The 22,448-nt window shown below is 41.7% G+C and overlaps 1 protein-coding gene across 1 annotated transcript in view; it reads right to left on the bottom strand.

Annotated features, from left to right (window-relative positions):
* BBS9 (Bardet-Biedl syndrome 9) overlaps nt 1–22,448 on the bottom strand; it is a 394,796-nt gene that overhangs the window by 186,810 nt on the left and 185,538 nt on the right. Inside the window, 4 exon segments of the mRNA XM_044293961.1 lie at nt 6,529–6,681; nt 10,035–10,207; nt 11,226–11,321; nt 11,397–11,537. Coding sequence (XP_044149896.1) covers nt 6,529–6,681; nt 10,035–10,207; nt 11,226–11,321; nt 11,397–11,537 — 563 coding nt within the window.

Raw genomic sequence — 22,448 nt, 5'->3', positions numbered from 1 at the left:
TGATGGAACAACCTGCCGGAATGAAATAAGCAGATGTGAAGATAACCTATACATTGATGATGTACTGTATGATTTCATATATACACAACGCTAAGTAAACTCTGTGACTACAACTGAGATAAAGCTTTGGGGCATACTCCACGTGGGACCATGCTCTAACAAGAAGCATCTGTCACTCTGGTGGAAGAGGAACACCTGGTAATCAGTTTATCACTTCAGTCTCTCTTACATTAAATGGGTTGTCTTTGATTAAGTAAACATATCCTTTCACTCTATGGCAATTTTAGTACACACCTAAATGTATACGAAAAAAGTATGAATATGATTTCTAGGAGGAGAAAATGAAAGTGACAAGTGGTCATTCAGCCCTAACCTTAGATGAACCATGTGTTTCTTCCATCATCGGATTATGTTCAAGAGGCACACATACAACTCTCAAACAAAAGATATTACACACTGCTTAAGGAAGACCCTACCAGAAAATGGGGACGCATTCCATCACAAAACCAAAGCGTGACATCGTTACAAGAAATATTCACTCGGCCAGTATAAAAGATTAGCTTTCTGCACCCTTATGTCTGTTACGCTAAAGGATAAAACATGTCCTATACTTTTCCACAAAATGCAGACCATGGACCTGCAAAAATGCAGAAGCAACACGGACCACATCCGTATTTTGCAGACTGAAAAACGGATACAGTCAAGTGCATGGGGAAAAACTTTGTATATTCTTTGCAAGGAGATACAATAGGACACTCATATACATGAATGTGTCATAGTAAACAAGCTGAACTTTTGATTAAACACTAGCCTGAGAAGTAGGTTAACAGTAAGATGCTTTTGATGTGAGCAGTGAGAATGGATGAAGTTCTAGCGAAGGAAAATCTGACCTGCTACTTCACAGCTATCAACCCTGTAATAAAGAGATTTCATTATTGCACCATTCCCACAATAATGAAAACCTATTCTTTTTTTGGATATTGTTTTCAGAAGATAACATAAATCTATAGACATGGGGCTTTCTTTCAGTGTTGAGTGTTCATCTTGATTTAGGATGACAGGAGCACAGGAAGTTGCTTATAAATCTTGCGCCTATTCATTTATTAAACAGGTGGTTGGCATAAGAGCGACAGTAATGTGATTCATTTTAGAGAAGCGAGGGGAAATCACATGGAACCCATATTTTCCTTTGAGTCCAAATTTTAAAGTTTTGTTCAATGGGCTTTTCAACTGTATCTTTTGGCGAAGCAACTGAAGCCTCCCTATACAGGAGTCATATTAACTCTGTCTAGGAATACATACTTATATTATATTATTATATACTGTTGTTTGCATGCTTCCGGCCACTCATCAGCCTTCAGCTTTCAACTCCAGAAAAATACATTAAGTACAGAGAAGAAGAATAGGTATTATAACTAGAAAGTTAGGGATGTGCAGATCATAGAATTTACTCATTGGACACCCTGATGGCCAAGCTATAAATATATATACAGTATATTTACTGACCAGCTTCTGTATTTGGAATAGTTTGCCCCCAGTGAGCAACAGCTGGTTCTGTTAAGGAGGTCCTGTCAATTTTCCTGACATGTCTGTTCTAGTAAATATGTGTATTCCCCATAAAATAACAATTCTAGAACAACTATACGTTGTAAGGCCCCATTTTATTCCCCAAACACTTTTATGAATAAATTTATAACTTGGCATTACCAAAAGGGATGTGTTCCTACACAAGCAGCACTGATTGGGAAGTATCAGGTTCTGTAGGAATACACTGCCAACTGATGTAACCCAGACTTATACTATAATAATAGTATTCCCAATGTAAAGAGGTATCTCCCAGAGAAATAGGACCAGTACCCTGCATAAGCTGCATCCAAGGTATTGCACTCAGCCAGCCACAATCCTACTCTATACTGATAGGTGAAAGCACCCCAAAACAGCTGTCTACGGATGGATATTTGGCTTGACTATTTTCCCTCGTCATGTCCCAAGGCTTGTTAGAAAGAAGGGAGTAATTTCCAGAAGGTGGGGCTAGCGAGATGGTTCTCTTTCCCCGAGAGATACCTCTATGCATGTTATTTGCCCATGGAACATTGCCACTAAGTCTCCATACCATGGAGCATTGCCACTAAGCCAGCACACACAGCTGGTCTCTTTAAGGAGAGCCAGTACTCTACCTAACCAGCACTTACTGAAACCGACAGAACCGTGCACGGTTATAAACAAGATTTCAGTGACTAATTTGCTTACGAATAACGTATACAGCCACCTCTTCTACAGCCCCTTTTGATCCCACAGAGTAAGCATTTGCTACATGATGTGATAAAAACGTACGAAGGAGCCCGATAGGCTCCGAAACGCGTTGGTTAACTTTTGTCCAACAGAGGCCCTCGTACTTTGCTTGGTGACGTCACCATCATCGGTCTCCCGGGCAACACATACACAAGCTCCCTCGCGCTGCGCGTGCTTCCGGCCGGAGCCGCACGGCTGCTGAGAGGTGAGCTAGGAAGACGCCGCAAGAACAACATCAGCAACTTCCCATCAAATAACCATATCCTAAGCGGACCAACAATCCAGGAACCACTGTGGATTAGAAGATAAGGTAAACCAAGGAATTACTAACATTACTACTGTCAATAATTTTGACAGTCTCGAGACTAACTCCGACATTACCTTCTCTCAATGCCGTAAAAACCTCTGTGCACCAGTCGCTCTATGCTACAAAGCACAGATTAACAGAATAAGTATTCACTCTAGAGGTTTAATTGTTTTGACTGTGTTATCCAGCGCTCTCTTGCCACTCATTGCCCACGGGTGATTCAATACTAACGTTTACATTTACCTGAGGAGAACAATAGCTCCTTATCGGCTAGTCAGCAGCAGGAGCTGCTTTATCAGGCAGATCTACACAGCCTCAACAACAGGAGCGCAGGGGGGGCTCTATATAATTCTTTTATACATGATGTGATAAAATATTGTGTACAATTAGATGGGACCAATTTTTACACTGACATGGAAAAGGATCTAGGAATTTTAATAAACAGCAAACTAAGCTGCAAAAACCAGTGTCAGGCAGCTGCTGCCAAGGCCAATAAGATAACGGGTTGCATCAGAGGGGCATAGATGCCCGTGATGAGAACATAGTCCTACCACTTTACAAATCATTAGTCAGACCACACATGGAGTACTGTGTACAGTCGTGGCCAAAAGTTTTGAGAATGACACAAATATTAGTTTTCACAAAGTTTGCTGCTAAACTGCTTTTAGATCTTTGTTTCAGTTGTTTCTGTGATGTAGTGAAATATAATTACACGCACTTCATAAGTTTCATAGGCTTTTATAGACAATTACATGACATTTATGCAGAGTCAGTATTTGCAGTGTTGGCCCTTCTTTTTCAGGACCTCTGCAATTCGACTGGGCATGCTCTCAATCAACTTCTGGGCCAATTCCTGACTGATAGCAACCCATTCTTTCATAATCACTTCTTGGAGTTTGTCAGAATTAGTGGGTTTTTGTTTGTCCACCCGCCTCTTGAGGATTGACCACAGGTTCTCAATGGGATTAAGATCTGGGGAGTTTCCAGGCCATGGACCCAAAATGTCAACATTTTGGTCCCAGAGCTACTTAGTTATCACTTTTGCCTTATGGCACGGTGCTCCATCGTGCTGGAAAATGCATTGTTCTTCACCAAACTGTTGTTGGATTGTTGGAAGAAGTTGCTGTTGAAGGGTGTTTTGGTACCATTCTTTATTCATGGCTGTGTTTTGGGGCAAAATTGTGAGTGAGCCAACTCCCTTGGATGAGAAGCAACCCCACACATGAATGGTCTCAGAATGCTTTACTGTTGGCATGACACAGGACTGATGGTAGCACTCGCCTTTTCTTCTCAGGACAAGCCTTTTTCCTGATGCCCCAAACAATCGGAAAGAGGCTTCATCGGAGAATATGACTTTGCCCCAGTCCTCAGCAGTCCATTCACCGTATTTTCTGCAGAAGATCAATCTGTCCCTGGTGTTTTTTTTTTTTTTTAGAGAAGTGGCTTCTTTGCTGCCCTTCTTGACACCAGGCCATCTTCCAAAAGTCTTTGCCTCACTGTGCGTGCAGATGCGCTCACACCTGCCTGCTGCCATTCCTGAGCAAGCTTTGCACTGGTGGCACTCTGATCCCGCAGCTGATCCTTGCGCTTGCTGGACTTTCTTGGACGCCATGAAGCCTTCTTAACAAGAATTGAACCTCTTTCCTTGAAGTTCTTGATGATCCTATAAATTGTTGATTGAGGTGCAATCTTAGTAGCCACAATATCCTTGCCTGTGAAACCATTTTTATGCAACGCAATGATGGCTGCACGCATTTCTTTGCAGGTCACCATGGTTAACAATGGAAGAACAATGATTTCAAGCCTTCACCTTCCTTTTAACAAGTCAAGTCTGCCATTTTAACCTAATCAGCCTGACATAATGATCTCCAGCCTTGTGCTCATCAACATTCTCACCTGAGTTAACAAGACGATTACTGAAATGATCTCAGCGGGTCCTTTAATGACAGCAATGAAATGCAATGGAAAGGTTTTTTTGGGATTAAGTTAATGTTCATGGCAAAGAAGGACTATGCAATTCATCTGATCACTCTTCATAACATTCTGGAGTATATGCAAATTGCTATTATAAAAACTTAAGCAGCAACTTTTCCAATTTACAATATTTATGTAATTCTCAAAAGTTTTGGCCACGACTGTACAGTTCTGGGCTCCTGTAAACAAGGCAGACATAGCAGATCTGGAGAAGGTCCAGAGGAGGGCAACTAAAGTAATAACTGGAATGGGGCAACTACAGTACTCTGAAAGATTATCAAAATTAGGGTTATTCTTCACTTTAGAAAAAAGACAACTGAGGGGAGATCTAATTAATATGTATAAATATATCTGGGGTCAGTACAGAGATCTATCCCATCATCTACTTATCCCCAGGACTGTGACTGTGACGAGGGGACATCCTCTGCGTCTGGAGGAAAGAAGGTTTGTACACAAACATAGAAAAGGATTCTTTACGGTAAGAGCAGTGAGACTATGGAACTCTCTGCCTGAGGAGGTGGTGATGGTGAGTACAATAAAGGAATTCAAGAGGGGCCTGGATGTATTTCTGGAGCTTAATAATATTACAGGCTATAGCTACTAGAGAGGGGTCGTTGATCCAGGGAGTTATTCTGATTGCGTGATTGGAGTCGGGAAGGAATTTTTTATTCCACTAAAGTGGGGAAAATTGGCTTCTACCTCACAGGTTTTTTTTTTGCCTTCCTCTGGATCAACTTACAGGATAACAGGCCGAACTTGATGGACAGATGTCTTTTTTCGGCCTTATGTACTATGTTACTACAACTACTTTCTTTGAGGCTTTTAAAAGTAACTTTTTCTGAAATCCATAGTTTAGTTAACTTCGATGATTATTTTTTTGGACAAGTTGGAATGTAATAGTAATTGCCAGGCCATACCTGTACTTGTATTGGTTTCCCGCTGCAGAGTACAGGCACGAGCTGGCAACTAAAAACAACCACAGTGCTGTACCTGTAGCTCAAGTCATACATGTAAGGCCCTGAGGAGAGCTTCCATTATTATTTGGCTCATCTACGTGATGTTTATGATAAATGTCTTGTAAATAAGGATGTGCAACCCATTGCATACCCAAACAGACTGTTTAGTAATTTAAAGAAGCCTAATTTAGTTATGAATATTTAACTCCACAGACTACATATTGGCATTATCTATCTGATCAAGATAAGTCATTGAGTCCCATTGTCTTCATTAAGACTTTACAAGACTGAATTGAATTGGTCTGTTATGCTAAATCTTAATTATTCCCATTCTTAAAGGGGTTGTCCAGGTTCAGAGCTGAACCTGGACAGCCCTCCATTTTCACCCAGGCAGCCCCCCTCACATGAGCATCGGAGAAGTTCATGCTCCGATGCTCTCCTTTGCCCTGCGCTAAATCGCGCAGGGCAAAGGCATTTTTCTGAGTTCCGGTGACGTACCGGGCTCTCTATGGGGCTGACAGGAACCCCGGTGACGTCACCGGCACTGATGGGCGGGATTTGGCTCTGCCCTAGCCAGTAAAACGGCTAGGGCAGAGCTAAAGCCCGCCCCTCAGAGCCGGTGACGTCACCGAACACACTGCTGGGCGGAAGTTACCGCCCGGCAGTGTATTATTGAAAACACAAGAGCCCGTGCCCTGCGCGATCTAGCGCAGGGCATTGGAGCGCATCGGAGCATGAGATGCTCCGATGCTAGGCTCAGGGGGGCTGCCGGGGTGAAAATAAGGGTATGTCCGGGTTCAGCTCTGAACCTGGACAACCCCTTTAATGACTGCAGGTCATTTCTTTGGTAGACATCTTGTATTTTACAACATATGTCTAACACTACTACAGCATAACCTTTTTATAACAGGTAGATCTGGTAATTCTTCTATCCACAATATTCTCATTAAAGTCATTAAAGCTCAATAACTTACATTAAAACATTGCATTGCTTCTTACCTGTCTGTAGGTACCATCCAGTAAAGTGTCCAGATTTTGAAGTGGAGCAGGTGTCTTATCTTTGAACCTTGTTAGCAGCAGTTTTTGTATTGCACGGAACTGTACAGCACGTTCAGATAACAGATTTTCATATTTTTCTGTATTCATTCGCAACTGAAAAATATAAATAACGGTAATCCCAAAATGAAAACGCGCATGGATACAGCTTCTTACATCATGCACAGCTATGTTAGTAAATATTGCATAAGGTCATCACAGTTTTGGATCCTAAAGGACATTTGTCAGCAGATTTGTACCTATGAAACGGACTGATCTGTTACATGTGCACTTGGCAGCTGCCGGCATCTGTGTTGGTCTCATGTTCAAATGTGTCCGCATTGCTGAGAAAAATGATGTTTTAAGATATGAAAAATAAGCGTCTAGGAGCAACTAGGGTGTTGCCGTTACTTCTAGAGACTTAGCTCTTTCTGCAACTACCATGTTCTCTGCACTTTAGGAGAAGTCAAAGCTAATCGTGATCACGTTTTCTCTTCCTGGCCCTGTCAATCAAAGTGCAGAGGGGGCAGCAGTTGATGAGAGAGCTGAGCCTCTAGGAGTAAAGGCAACGCCTCCATTGCTCCTAGAGGCTCAGTTACATATATTAAAACGTTATTTTTCTCAGTAATACAGGCACATATGAACATGGGACCAACACAGATCTGCCATTGTCATAGGTACAGGTCTGCTGACAGATGCCCTTTAAAATTATGCCCAGTAAATCTTGATGTTGACCAACTGAGCACTGTGATTTAAAGAGGAAAGTCATATGGAAATGGACGTATTTGGAGACCCAACTGTGAAAAAAATGGTCAGAAAAGGAATCTTCATACACATACAGATATAATCCCATTACTAAAAGAATATAATTCTGCGCTTTTTCAAGTTGGCAAGTCACCCAGAAATGATTTCCCAATGAAGACCAGAAAATGATTTCTAATGAGTAAAGAATTTCAACTGGATTTCCTCTGGAAAATACATGCCAGAAAGTAGTAAATGTTTCTAAATACATGACATTACCCTGGTCAGGGATAAAACAAAGATTTATGTTTTGTGGAGCGCTGATAACCATTTTCACAAGCCCCAAACACACAGTGCAAGCATCGCTCTAATATGTTTAAAATTTATTTTCCACCAGCCACTGCTTCTCCAGATTCCAAGTGCAGCATTAATCGAGCAAACAATTTGCCAATATCATGGGAGTTTATGCAGTCTGCTGGACGTAGGAAATATAAAATAGGAAACTGCTGGGAAGACTGAGCGAAAAAAATCACACTTCCCATATCGAAGGTTAAAATCAAATTAGGTTTTTAAAGCTTAAAAGCTTAAAAAAATAAGAGTAGGCAAATGAGGAAAAAATGAAAGACATAAAATATTGAATAGTAGAAGCAAAACACAAAGAATTCACAGAAAAAGCACACCACTCAAATACAATTTAAAGGTAGACCAGTTAAGACAAATTATCTCCTTGCCACTAAATATAAAATTACTGTTAAAAGGGTTGTCCGAGCTAAAATAAAACTCTGGTAAGCGGGTGTAAAGAAAAAACTAAGCAGCGACAATTACCAATCTTTCCCCTGAAAACATGTCACTGCTGCAGTCACTTACTGGCCTCAGCATTGACATCCTGTATAATGCTGAGGTCAGTGTTTGGCTGCATAGTGACTAGTGTGCATGAAATATCACCGCTGCAGCCAGCAAGATTAAATCGGCGGTGCAGAACCAGAGCGCAATTGTGGAAGCGGCAGGGGAGCAAAGTGGTAAGTATTGCTTCTTTTATTTTATCACATATACAGTTGCCAGACTTTTGATTTAATTTGGACCCCCCCCCCACCCCCACCCCAGTAGTGATTCAGCTGTTGGGAACCCACCAATTGAGAACAGAAGTCCTGCTAAATATATATGGATCCAGTGGATAGGTGATTACTTTTTCTAACTGGAATACGACTTTAAGGTTTTATATTACTCTGGATACCTTAAAGGGGTTACCTTGGAAATAATATTGATGACCTAGCCTCAGGATAAGTCATCAATATCTGATGTGCTGGGGTCCGACACCCCATACGATCAGCTGTTAGGAGAGGCTGGGCACTCTGTGAGCGCTGCAGCCTCTTCCTAGGCTATGTGACATTACCGTACATTGGTTACATGGCCTAGTTGAAGTGAATGGGGCTCAGCTGCAATACCAAGTACAGCCACTAACTAGAGCTCTGGTGAGCGCAGTAGCTCATGGCAAAAGTTGATTGGCGGGGGTGCCGGGACACAGACCCCCACCAATGTGATAATGAAGACCTATCCTGAGGATAGGTCATCATTATCGTTTCCTGGATAACCCCTTTAACTAGACATGAACTACAGTAAATCCATTCTTAAACGGGTTGTCGCAGAATAACAACTTATCACCTATCCACGAACACTGTACTCGCCTATCTCTTGCTGTCTCAAACAGTTACTATGGAGACAAATTCTGCATGCTTAAATGCTGATCCATTCATACAGGAGGACATAGGTCAGTGGGTGTCCGAGCAACTGGATCCCCACCAATCTAATGGTCCCTTTACATGGGACAACAATCTAGCAGATTGTCGGGAAAGAAGCGTTCCTTCCCAACAATCTGCTGCTCGCTGGTGGAGGAGACCAGTGTATTTACATGCACCGATCTCCTCCAGAGTGTGGGGAGGAGTGATCGCTAATGCCATCGCTCCTCCACATACTGCCTCGTTGTTTCCTGTCAACAGATCATGTTTACACAGAAAGATCTGCCACTGGTAAACTATTTTTGTGCTGCACAAAAATGCATCACTAACGAGCATTACTAGTAACGCTGGTTAGCGATGATCTGTTCAATTGTCAGCCCGTGTAAAGGGTCACTGGAATACCCCTTTAATCCGAATCTTATTACCAAGAATCTCAAAGCCTATTAGGGTGTATTGAGGTAAGGCAAGGACTTCTCCACTGAGGAACCCACTTTAATTAGGTTTGGTTCAAATCATGTTTTTTCCATCCGTTTTAACGTATACAAAAACGTACACATTAAATGGATGCCTCAGACTGTCATACAGTGGCATCCGTTCCAATGTACATTTTTTAACTATTGTTAAAAAAAAAAAAAAAAAAGTATACTTTTTTTTTTTTTTACCGGACTCTGCAGGATACAAGAACATGGTGTGCTGTGCTTTTGTTTTCTTATTTTTTTCCCCTCTAACTTATAGGTTAAACGGAGGCATAAAACGTGATGTGAACCCACCCTTTGAGTGAAGAACAGCTACTACACTAAAGGACTGGGGCATTCAGCATTTACTGTACTTAATTTCCAGTAAGTGTGCATTTAGAAGAAAAGCTGTCCTGCTGGTATGGCTGCCACTTTCATGAACCTGATTTTAAGAGGAAAACTACTGTACGTTCTCCAGAGTGTAAATTCTGTGCCAACTCACACTTAGTTCAGAACATGACAAATGGACAAAACGTACCTCAAAGTGTTGGTCAATTAGCTCAAAGTAATCTTGCAGTGGAACTGGCCCAGAAAAAGAACATGTAAAGTCTTTAATGCCTTGCTTTAGGAAATAATCTTCAAATCGCATGATGAGCTCTTTTGTAATAAGCCAAAGGTCCTCAAACTTTTCACTCTGGATTCTGTATCTCTCTAAAGCACAAAGACAGAATGAACTATGTCAATTTGGAACAAAGGTAAGTTTACAGTGTAAGTCGGAGTATTAACAAATTAGTGAGAAAGGTTACAAAAGGACTGATTTTATTGTTCATTTGCTTCCTAAATGCGAAATCAATCAGCTTTCGAAATAGTCTTCCATACTATTTTGGTTCTGCCAACTATGTGTAAGTCCTTCACCTAACTGCTAGTGCTGACATAAATCTGTCACAGCACTGCGCCTGTTTCTGATAGCTTTCTCTGTTCTCTGCCTCCCATCTGTCATTGTTAGAGACAGCATAAAGGAGAGTGAAGGTCAGATTGTCATCCAATAAATAAAGTTCACACAGACTGTATATACTTACTTAGTTGATATGGTTGAAAAAAGACACAAGTCCATCAAGTTCAACCAAGAGATAGGTGGGGAGGCCAATCCCAGAAGGAAGTGAGACTCAGATTTCTACAAGTTTTCATAAGCATTAATGTTGTTTACTTTTAAGAATTCATCTAAACCCTCTTTAAAACTGTCCACTGTACTTTGAAAAGCACACAAGACAGTTTGAAAAGAGAATCAAACAGGCTGTGTATAAGTGAACAAAACTTTATATGGCAGGGAGAATCACAGCTCCGTATCAGTGACTGCCAGTATACTTGAGAGGAGGACCCTTGGGAGCTGTAGAAAGTAAAATTACGTCCAGGAAGGAAGCTATGCTGATGCACGAGAGCTAGTGAAGGCAGCGGCATTCTGGACACACACACCTCAAATCCAGCATGTACTATCAAAAAGAGCAACCCACATGAAAAAAAAAAAATCTATAAAACTAGTAGCAGATTGCAAACTGAATAGCAGGTGGTCTGAAAATGAACAAAGCAATAAAGACTGAAGAATGCCACTCAGTGCAACATTTTTTATAACCAACTAGCATCATTATTAATGGTAGTCATAATGAGAGTCTGAGTAGAGCCTTACTGAAATGTTTATTGTGATCTTTTTTTCACTTAGGTTTTCACTTACGTGAAGTCTTAGAGGCAAGGAGTGTAACTTTATGTCCGGCAAGCAATTGGAATCCCAAGACATTGACTTGGTCATCATCGCCACGTTCTAGAAAATCTAAAATATGGAGTAGATAAACAAATGTATTCTAGAAAAATAAGAGTCCAAGTACTTAAGAGAAAAAATACTGACCTGGAAAAAGGTTAACCAGATTTACAGGAGGTTTGTTAGTGTCAATTGTTAATTTGTGGTTTGCTGCTTTAGATGGCTGTGTAGGTAAGCAAACTAGCCGTAATGGAAGACGAAATTTACACTGAGCAACCCGTGGAACACCTGTACAATGAGAATGGAAATGTAGGCAGATATATTAGAACGTAAATGACTACAGGCTTAGAAAAACACAACTATTTCTTCAAAAACAAAAAGTGTCACATATGTCCACAGGTTGTATGTGGTATTGCAGCTCTGCCTCATTTACTTTAAAGAGGACCTTTCACTAGTTTAAAAACTAAAAACGAACTATATCTGTAGGCAGAGCGGCGCCCAGGGGTCCCCCTGCACTTACTAGTATGTCTGGGTGCCGCTCCGTTCGCCCGGTATAGGCTCCGGTGTCTGCAGCTCCGTCTGTTGTACTGGGCAGAGTTTTTCTATTAGGGTTGTCCCTTGCTGCAGCGCTGGCCAATCGCAGCGCACAGCTCATAGCCTGGGAGTCCCATGAACTTTGAATGGGCAGAAGCATTTTTTCTCAACTATGTCTCCTTCCATACTCCTAATAACTGGTGAAGGTCCAAAGCATGTGGACTCCCCAATGACGTATTTATCAACTATTCTGTGGACAGCTGACAAATGTATTTCAAGTAAAATCCATTTGATTTGTATTACAGCTTAATACAGGAGCTGTATATTTAGTGGCAAGGACAGGACTAGATCCTGTCTTGGAATCAGAATACACTTGTGTGAAGCCTTCTTTCCATCTTGAAACAGCATAAATAAAGACAACCATGGTGTAGATAACATGGACAGAAAAATCACATTTTATATTACTAAATAAAGCAACCAATATAATACTGAATGGAGGGGAAAGAGAGACTGACACCTGAGGGGAGAAATGCTGAACTCGCCTTATTGGAGGCCCACAACCTTTATTTTATCATGAAGGTAATATTAGAAGTCAGTTTTGCAGTAGTCTGCATTGGAATAGTTTGCACCAAATTTATAAAATGTTGCATGTTGTTTGTTAAACTTTAAAGCATCCTAAATCTAACACTTTTGTCTAGAAATGCTGCTCCGGTTATTTTTATGCCTCCCCTATACTGGAGTGAATTTGCGACTCTTTTTAAATTTTGTGTGAACCTCATTAACATAGCTAAACCCACCCACATTCCCACCCATTGTGTGTGTGATGTAAAAATATAAAAAGTTTTTGAAAACTAAATTCTGGAGTTCAGGGCATGATAAATTCTCCCCTAAGTCTTTTTGTGAATTGTTTTTAGGACGTCTGCATTTTTGGTGCATTTATTTTTTCTTGCCTAAAAAATACCTCCAGGTGTTAGCTGAAAGTCTATGCAGATTATTGAACACAGTGCAGACACACACTTTAAAGGGAACCTGTCACCAGTTTTATGGTGTCCTAACTAAGGGCAACATAAATAAGTGACTGATTCTCTTAGCAAAATGCTGGGTCACTTTCCTTTTTTTTATTTTATATAAATTATTTTTTATTTTCATTTTCATCATATAAAAATTCCAAAAAACACAAAAGAAAGAACAGATAACATATGCATTGACAGATTCAAGAGCGTTCACAGGCATTTGTTGTCCATTTATCCTTATTCATATCGAGAATCTATCCTTATTCTGTTTCTTTTCTTATATCAACAGTATATAACAAAAAATGTTGTCACACAGACATCCACTGGTTTGTCTTGGATGTTAAAATGCAAGTGTCAATGTTCGTTGCAATTTTTTAAGGAATTTTAATGGCATTTTTTTTTAACTATGGCTCTTTTCATATTGGCGACATAGATATTTTTCTGTAAAAAACAACATGGCTTGCAAAAAAAGAAACTAAAAAAATAAAAAAATAAAAAAAATGCATGTCCTAAAACACTTAAAGAGGACCTGTCACTGTATGCACCATGTTATAGAGAAGGAATTGCTGAGCAGATTGATATATAGTTTTATGGTAAAATATTTAGTAAATAACAAAGTGCAACACTGCGCGTTAAAAATGCGAGTAAATAGACCACCAAGTTAAACAAACACCTTCCTCCTTATTACGCAAGTACATGAGATCGCTTCCACATATATATCTGTGTCTCCGTCCTACCTTAACCCAAGTATGCGCATTGCAATAATGTGTCATGAGGCGATCCTCGTGTCTCTTCTGTGTGTGATGCAGAGAGCTGGGAGAGCGGATCCAAGGGAGGATGGCTGTAGCATAGGCTGTCTGGTATTATTAAAGTATTGGGAGTTCGCCCCGGCCGGTGGCGATTTGCTCCCGTTACCTGTTTAAACTGACGCTCACGTCTGAGCGGGTGACGTCACCACAGGTGAGCCGACGGATAGCAGTGTGGGACAAACTTCCTACGCGTTTCGAGTACAAGCGGTACTCTTCGTTTGTTTAGCTTGGTGGTCTATTTACTCGCGTTTTTAACGCGCAGTGTTGCACTTTGGTATATATTTGTGTCTTGTACAGCAGGTCTGTACATAATCCAGTATAGCAGGATACGGGACTGCTAGAACACTGCTGCGATTTTCATGGTGTGAAGCGCCAGTTGAGAAGTTTGCAAATATTTAGTAAAACCTGTAATTTATACAATTATATCTCAGCTTTTTCCACCTCCTGTGAACAGCTATCAGTACAGGAGGGAAGGGTTATCGGTGACTGACAGTAATTTCTGTATGTACAGTTGTGGCCAAAAGTTCTGAGAATTACATAAAAAATGGAAATTGGAAAAGTGGCTGCTTAAGTTTTTATAACAGCAATTTGCATATACTCCAGAATGTTATGAAGAGTGATCAGATGAATTGCATAGTCCTTCTTTGCCATGAAAATTAACTTAATCCCAAAAAAACCTTTCCACTGCATTCCATTGCTGTCATTAAAGGACCTGCTGAGATCATTTCCGTAATCATCTTGTTAACTCAGGTGAGAATGTTGACGAGCACAAGGCTGGAGATCATTATGTCAGGCTGATTGGGTTAAAATGGCAGACTTGACCTGTTAAAAGGAGGGTGATGCTTGAAATCATTGTTCTTCCATTGTTAACCATGGTGACCTTCAAAGAAACGTGTGCAGCCATCATTGCGTTGCATAAAAATGGCTTCACAGGCAAGGATATTGTGGCTACTAAGATTGCACCTCAATCAACAATTTATAGGATCATCAAGAACTTCAAGGAAAGAGGTTCAATTCTTGTTAAGAAGGCTTCAGGGCGTCCAAGCAAGAAAGTCCAGCAGTCGGAGTGCCACCAGTGCAAAGCTTTCTCAGGAATGGCAGCAGGCAGGTGTGAGCACATCTGCACGCACAGTGAGGCGAAGACTTTTGGAAGATGGCCTGGTGTCAAGAAGGGCAGCAAAAAAGCCACTTCTCTCCAAAAAAAACACCAGGGACAGATTGATCTTCTGCAGAAAATATGGTGAATGGACTGCTGAGGACTGGGGCAAAGTCATATTCTCCGATGAAGTACCAGCTTAAGCCATAATGCAATTCTTGAGGCCAAAGTCATTAACATAACATATGATATTATATCTTGGTGGGCCCCAATGCGATTTCTGTTGAAGTGCCCTATGTGCACAATCCATCAAGCTGGGATGATTTCGGGGACGACCCAGGATAGAATTGAAAATAGCAAGGAGGGTAGCTTGGACATCTTCTCCTTCGGTCTCTGGTACCCCACACACTCTAATATTGTGGCGGCGACCCCTGTTATCCATGTCTTCCACAAGGCTTTGAAAGTCGCGCAGCTGGAGGGTGTGGGAGGATGTTTGAGTCTGGAGCATGCGAATCACTGTTCGTGAAGCATGGTGATCTTCCTCCAACTGGTTCAAGCGGTGACCCACAGTTTGTACATTGTCTCTCCGCTGCCAACTCCTTTTTAAATCCAAAGGATAAGGAGATGATCCCAAGGCGCAAAGAACCGGCCTTTATTCTCAACAGGAACTAGGTTTATTATTATAGCAGGTGGTACAACGCGTTTCGGGGTAAAAGACCCCCTTCATCAAGTACAGACTGCTGATAATTATAAAGACACTACACACATTTAAATACATAAAAAATAAAAATAAAACACCAAAAGGCACAAAATGGAGTGAAGGGGGAGGTCCAAAGCCTGCCCATATGTCACTTTGGTGTACGGGACACAAATCACCTTAAAATATACAATAGAATATTTATAATATCTAACCATATAAGTTGCAGACAAAAGAATGCAAAGACTTTAATATATATTGAAGATATATCATTAGTGCAGGGATGATCAGCTTGGGAAAGACACCGGAAGCATCGCTGCACACAGTGCGAACATGTGACCTGAACAGTGGTCATGTGATCGATCGGTGTCCTGGCAACAGGACGCTGTGGGCAAAGCCCAGTAGAAGTGTATAGGCGGGTAGGAGGAAGCATCACTGCACACCGTGCAACCACGTGACCTGAACAGCGGTAACCCATAAGTAAAGGGGTTTGATCTCTTCTTAGAAATGCATGATTTTATCAGGAAATTAACCCTAAAAAGGCATTTCTGCCTACAAGGCGACATAACCAAGGAAAGCAGTAAAACAACTAACGAGGTCACTCCTGCCCCCATGGTACAGTATGTTTCCACTGATTTAAAACCACGCTCTCACTTCCATCCCCTTCATCATAGGGGCAAATTTATAAAGACCTTCTATGATCTGGTTATGGAAGATTTTCATACCATTCATCAGAAACCAGAGCTTAAATCACAAATCTCAGTGCCAAAGAAAGATTAGCGATCAAACAATTACAATAAAATATGGCTCTAATAATTCAGAACGCTGATAAAGGAGGTGGAATTGTGCTACAGAATAGGGGCGACTACATCAAAGAGGCACTTCAAATTCTGTCCCACACTGAGTATTACCAGCAACTAGAGAAAAAAAACCCTGGCAGAACATGAGTTAGCACTTGAGACACTCATCGACTCAGCATCCCATATTCTTAACAAGAAGGAACAGGAATATATTCTCATCACCGACTCAGTCAACGCTCTTTTTTTATCATTTCTCAAAAATCCATAAAGATACCTCCAATCCACCGGGTCATCTGATCATATCTGGAATATCCTCTCTGACTTGCAATATATCTCATTATTTCTTCATTTTCCTTCAGAAACATGTGGTTCAACTCCCATCGTACCTGAAGGATTCGTCAACCCTGATTCAGTCACTAAAGAATACCGCTTGGAAAGACACATACCAATGGTTAACTCTGGAAGTAACAGCTCTTTATTCGAATATCCAGCATGAATTAGGCATCAGTTGCACTAAACGCTTTCTTGACAGTGACAAGTTCAGGCCAGAGGAACAGAGAACCTTTATCCTCAGATGTATTCATTTTATCCTTACTCATAATGCCTTCAAGTTTGAAGACTCATTGTACCTGCAGATCAAAGGTATCGCCATGGGTAAGCGTTTCGCGCCCAGCTTTGCTAATTTGTTTATTGGGGCATTTGAGGACTCTTACATTTATAACTCTGGGTATTGGACAGACAATATAGTATTTTACCGTCAATATATTGATGATCTGATTTTTATATGTGATGGTAACACCACGTCAATTGATGAGTTCACAAAATACCTCAATAACAATGACTGTGGTATAACGCTCTTGGGAACCCATAATATTTCTACTGCCGAATACCTTGATTTAGAACTGAATATCGTGAACGGAAGAATAACCACCCACACCTACTTTAAGAAAGTGGATTGCAATAGTTATTTAGATTTCTCCAGCGACAAACATAGCCAATTCAAGCGTGTTAGACGAAATTGCTCTGAAGATAGTGATTTTATCGCCCAAAGAGAAAGAATCCGCACCAGGTTTTTACAAAAGGGTTTCCCTCCTGGGTTAATAGAGAAAGCTTTTAACAGAGCCAGTGCAATTATGCAAAAAGACTGTTTACCAAAAGAAACAAATGTAACCATTAAGAAGGACTCTTCTAAGAAACATCACAGTATTCATTTCATGACTACCTTCAACAGCAACCACAGAACGATCAAAGAAGTTCTTTCAACACACTGGTTCATCTTGAAGCGGGACCCCGTCCTAAACAAGATTCTGCCCAAAAAAAACTCTTCTCACATTCAGAAGGGCCCAGACTTTAAAGAATCTACTGGCACCTAGTAAACTTAAACACCATTTAGGTCAAGGTGCGCATCTAAGCGGCACTGCACCAACAGGGAGCTTCAAATGCAACCAGCTAAAGTGTCTTTGTTGCAAGTGTATAAATATCGTCACCTCGTTCTACAGCTCTAATGGTGCCATTTTTCCCATTAAGGAGCACCTAAATTGTGGCTCCACAAACATTATCTATCTGCTTGAGTGCCCATGCGGTGTTCAGTATATAGGACGAACAATCCATACCCTCCGGAACAGACTTAACAAGCATAGATCCAACGTTAAAAAGAAATTCCTACAGCACAGTGTCTCGAGGCACGCTACGGATCACCACCATGGTTCATTTCTTGGGTTTACCATCACCCCAATTGATAGGATAAAACCCGATGGTTATAATACCATCAAAATCTTGCAGAAACTCAAAATGTTTTGGATCTATAAGCTGAACTGTTTGAACCCACGCGGCTTGAATGAGGCTTTTGAGATCAATCTCTAGACCCATGCTCTGATCCTTTGGGCATCTACCAATAACCCTGGGATAGGGCATCAGCTAGTAGTGATGGACGAACATCGGCCGGGATGGTTCGCAACCGCGATTGCGATCAAATGTTTGCAAAACGTAGATTCACGGTGGGCCCCATTCACTTTAATGGCAGGCGAACCTGAAAAACCTTCAGCTCATATTTGCAGCCACCAAATACTTAGTAGAAGTGTACAAATAGTCCCACAACATGGACAGTGACATACTAGAGGGGGATACATGGCAAAAATTCCAACAAAAAATATGTATCTTAAATCAGGGGACATTTTTATGCGACTTAAAGGGAAACTCTCTGAAATGTGTCCTGTTGGAGCATGGAAATTTTTTATTTTAGGCCACGGGAGTAGGTTGTTCCAATGTCGTTTGTCACCATCTGTAGCGGAGGTAACACAGCAAAACCGCAAACCAATGCTGCACTACCCAAATGCACTATACAGAAAGTATATAATTGGTATATCACATCCCTGCTTCGATCAGTTTTTTGGGGGGGGCAACTGGTAATTCACACCAGTAGAAATTATTTGTTCCAATGGTGTTTTTCACTATCTGTAGCTGCGGTAACGCAGCAAAACCGCAAACAAAAGCTGCACTACCTAAATGCACTATATAGAAAGTATATTGTTGGTATATAACACCCCTGCTTCAATCAGTTTTTTGGGGGGGGCAACTGGTATATCACACCGTTAGAAATTATTTGTTCCACTAGCGTTTAGCACTCTGTGTAGCTGCAGTATCGCAGCAGAACCGCACACAACTGCTGCACAATGCAAATGTTAGAAAGTATAAGTATATTACACCCCTCAGTAAGTCACACCTATCGATAGCACACCTATACCAGTACTTAAAAGGACTTTTGTGGCCATATTAACTAGCGCTTGGTGTCCCTAGCAGTCTGTACCTGCTCCACACAGAAACCTCTCCCTACACTGGCAAAAGATTGAATGTAAAATAGCGGCCAGATCAGGTTTATTTATAAGGTAGGGTATGTCTAATGTGCTGAAACATCTCAATTGGCTGTCCTGTACCACCTGATGGATGTGTCATGGGTCGAAGTTCTTGACAATGTTAAAGAATATGGCACGGGCGGACATCTCCATATGTTCGCATGTTCGGCGAATCGCGAACTAGCAAAGTTCGCCGTAAAACGACCGCCGAGCGAACCGCAAGGCGATCTCTATCAGCTAGGACCCTCACCCACTAACGGGGCTAAACCAACAACCGTTAGTCCGCTCTTAATATAGGTGCGTTTGGTTTTTGCAGTTGCAATAATGTTGATTATTTTAACTTATATTTTCTATGGCACGATATACTGTACACATTTCCTGAGTCTCAGCACATTTGTGTACCCATATACATTTCAGGTAGCATTACTCGCGCCAACTTGTCTACCTGTGTCCACACTAAGTATTCTGGTTCTTCCTTGGCACGAAACTCCCCCTATAATTTGTGTACACGTAAAATGATTATAATCCTTTGACTATGTGCTCTCTGGATCAATTTTACATCCTACAATTATTATTTTTTAATGCATTCGGCTATCCAATCATTTATATTTAGCGATCTATGTCTGCCGTTATGTAATTTGCATTGATTGATTTTATACCCCTTTTAATGTATTCCATGATTCAATCATTTATATTCATTTATTTATTTCTGACGTTAATCTATTGTTTTTTTACATTAATTTTATTCTCCATTTTTATAGTTTAGCCATTCATCAGTCACCTCCCTCCCCACCCAGCGTGTTCCAGCATCCGGTCTCGCCTGCACACAGTTCTTGGGGTCGCTGTTTGGCCGGCACAATCCTGCCTCCTACCCGCCCATACAGTCTTACTGGGTTTTGCCCTCAGCGCCCTGTTGCCAGGACACCGAGCGATCACGTGACCGCTGTTCAGGTCACATGATCGCACTGTGTGCATTGATGCTTCCGGCATCTTTCCCAAGCCGATCATCGCTCCACTAATGATATATCTTCAATATATATTAAAGTTTTTACATTCACTCGCCTGCATCTTATATGGTTATACAGGGTGGGCCATTTATATGGATACACCTTAATAAAATGGGAATGGTTGGTGATATTAACTTCCTGTTTGTGGCACATTAGTATATGTGAGGGGGGAAACTTTTCAAGATGGGTGGTGACCATGGCGGCCATTTTGAAGTCGGCCATTTTGAATCCAACTTTTGTTTTTTCAATAGGAAGAGGGTCATGTGACACATCAAACTTATTGGGAATTTCACAAGAAAAACAATTTGTTTTAACGTAACTTTATTCTTTTGTGAGTTATTTACAAGTTTCTGACCACTTATAAAATGTGTTTAATGTGCTGCCCATTGTGTTGGATTGTCAATGCAACCCTCTTCTCCCACTCTTCACACACTGATAGCAACATGGCAGGAGAAATGCTAGCAAAGGCTTCCAGTATCCGTAGTTTCAGGTGCTGCACATTCCCATTTTATTAAGGTGTATCCATATAAATGGCCCACCCTGTATATTATAAATATTCTATTGTATATTTTAAGGTGATTTGTGTCCAGTACACCAAAGTGACATGTGGGCAGGCTTTGGACCTCCCCCATGACTCCATTTTGTGCCTTTTGGCTTTTTTAAAAATGTATTTAAACATGTGTGTAGTGTCTTTTTAACTATCGGCAGTCTGTACCTGATGAATGGGTCCTTTTACCCCGAAAAGCGTTGTACCGCCTGCTATAATAATAAACCTAGTTCCTGTTGACAACAAAGGCTGGTTCTTTGCGCCGTGGGATCATCTCCTTATCCTTTGGATCCATTTGCCTCCTTGGGGACTCCAGCCATCCCTATGTGGAAGTGCTCGTATTCCTGGCTGCATGACCATCCAATCTTTGGGTTTTCATCACCCTCTACTAAGCCTACACTAGTGTTGTGTCTATCATTTACACAACCTGACAAGGTGAGCCTCCAATTTGGAGTCATTTAATATACTACCTGTCTGACGTTATTACCCTATGGTGAGCCTGTCTCGTTTTTCTTAGAAAACCACCGCCTGTTATATTGACAACTGCTTTTTAAAGGCATCCTTTACATCTGAAATAAGGACCCGAAACTTTTGCTTGGTGTGCAGTTGTTGGATATGGGACCACCAGTTGGGAGGAGGTTCAGTGGAAGAACTTGGCCCATTGGAATCTAAAGAGGAGGTCGATCCATGCCTGAATGGGGAGCGGGATCACCAAATCTAAAAGATACCAAAATCCGCTGATGCAGGGTGAGCAGGACTGGTTGTTCTGAGGTCTGCTAGGCCTGACAGACCTTTGAGGAAGAAGTATTCTGGCGGAGGAGGCACTTATGGGTGTTTCATGGGGGGGCTGGAGGTTTGCCAGCAGTAACTGTAGCAGGGTGGGTGACCCCTTAGAGCAGTCCTGTCATGTGGTGGGTACATTCCCCCTCGCTCCATGCTTGTAAGCGGGGGTCCCATTAGGAGATGGCTGTGGGGCCCCAAGTAAATGAGAACTCTCTGGAGGTAGACTAGGAGGGGTTAACACTGGGGTAGCCTCCTGTTGTCACAAGGGTGTGTCTAAGTTAAAGTCCTCTGCCTCAAGGTAGTCTGCCAGTGTGTCAGTTTCATCCACCCATGGGGCATAAGAGGCGGCTTGGGGCTCTTGTGGCAGGGTTCTCTTTAGAGCTGTATGCTGCAGGGCTTCAGGAGGACGGGGATCCGTCTGTTCAAAGTACAGGGGGTGTTGTGGTGAGGTAGGGGTCGCCACGCTTACCAGTTCTGCAAGAGGAGATAGGGCAGGAGGTACCTTGTCCTTCATCGCTTGCACGGCACAAGGCGCCGCCATCTTGTGAAAAGCGCGGTCAGAGCTTCTCTAAAGGTAGGAGTCCAGGGTTTGGGATTGGAGAGCTTCAGTGGCCTCCGGTATTGTTCTAGAAGACCTCCCCACATTCTTCTTTCCCATACTGAATCAGGGTGTCCGCTAGTGTAGCTTATAGGAGCCTGGGGTGAACAGAGCACAGCGCTTACAGATCTGGCTGCATCAACTTCCGGCAACGCCCACCCAATTTGGTGCAGTTTAAAATGCAACTTTGATCTCTGCAATGTAACTTTCCAGAACTGGTCATTTTTTGGGTAAAAATTCCACACTAAACACAGGAGGGAAGGGGAACAGTAACTGGGCCTGGAAACTAGGAAAGGAACAGGTCACCTCCTAAACAACCCTAATCCGGGCCCTAACTACCTATCAATATGAATAGACCTTGAAGGTAGGAATATTCATATGCTGTATACCTAGGCTCTTATATCCCTATAAGGCCCTGGAATAAGTATAGGACCAGAGACAACCAATTCCTCCCCAGATGGAC

The sequence above is a fragment of the Bufo gargarizans genome, chromosome 5, assembly GCF_014858855.1.
Source record: "Bufo gargarizans isolate SCDJY-AF-19 chromosome 5, ASM1485885v1, whole genome shotgun sequence".
Classification (NCBI taxonomy): Eukaryota; Metazoa; Chordata; class Amphibia; order Anura; family Bufonidae; genus Bufo; species Bufo gargarizans.
The sequence above is the reverse complement of the archived record's forward strand: the minus strand, read 5'-3'. Positions and strand labels throughout refer to the sequence as shown.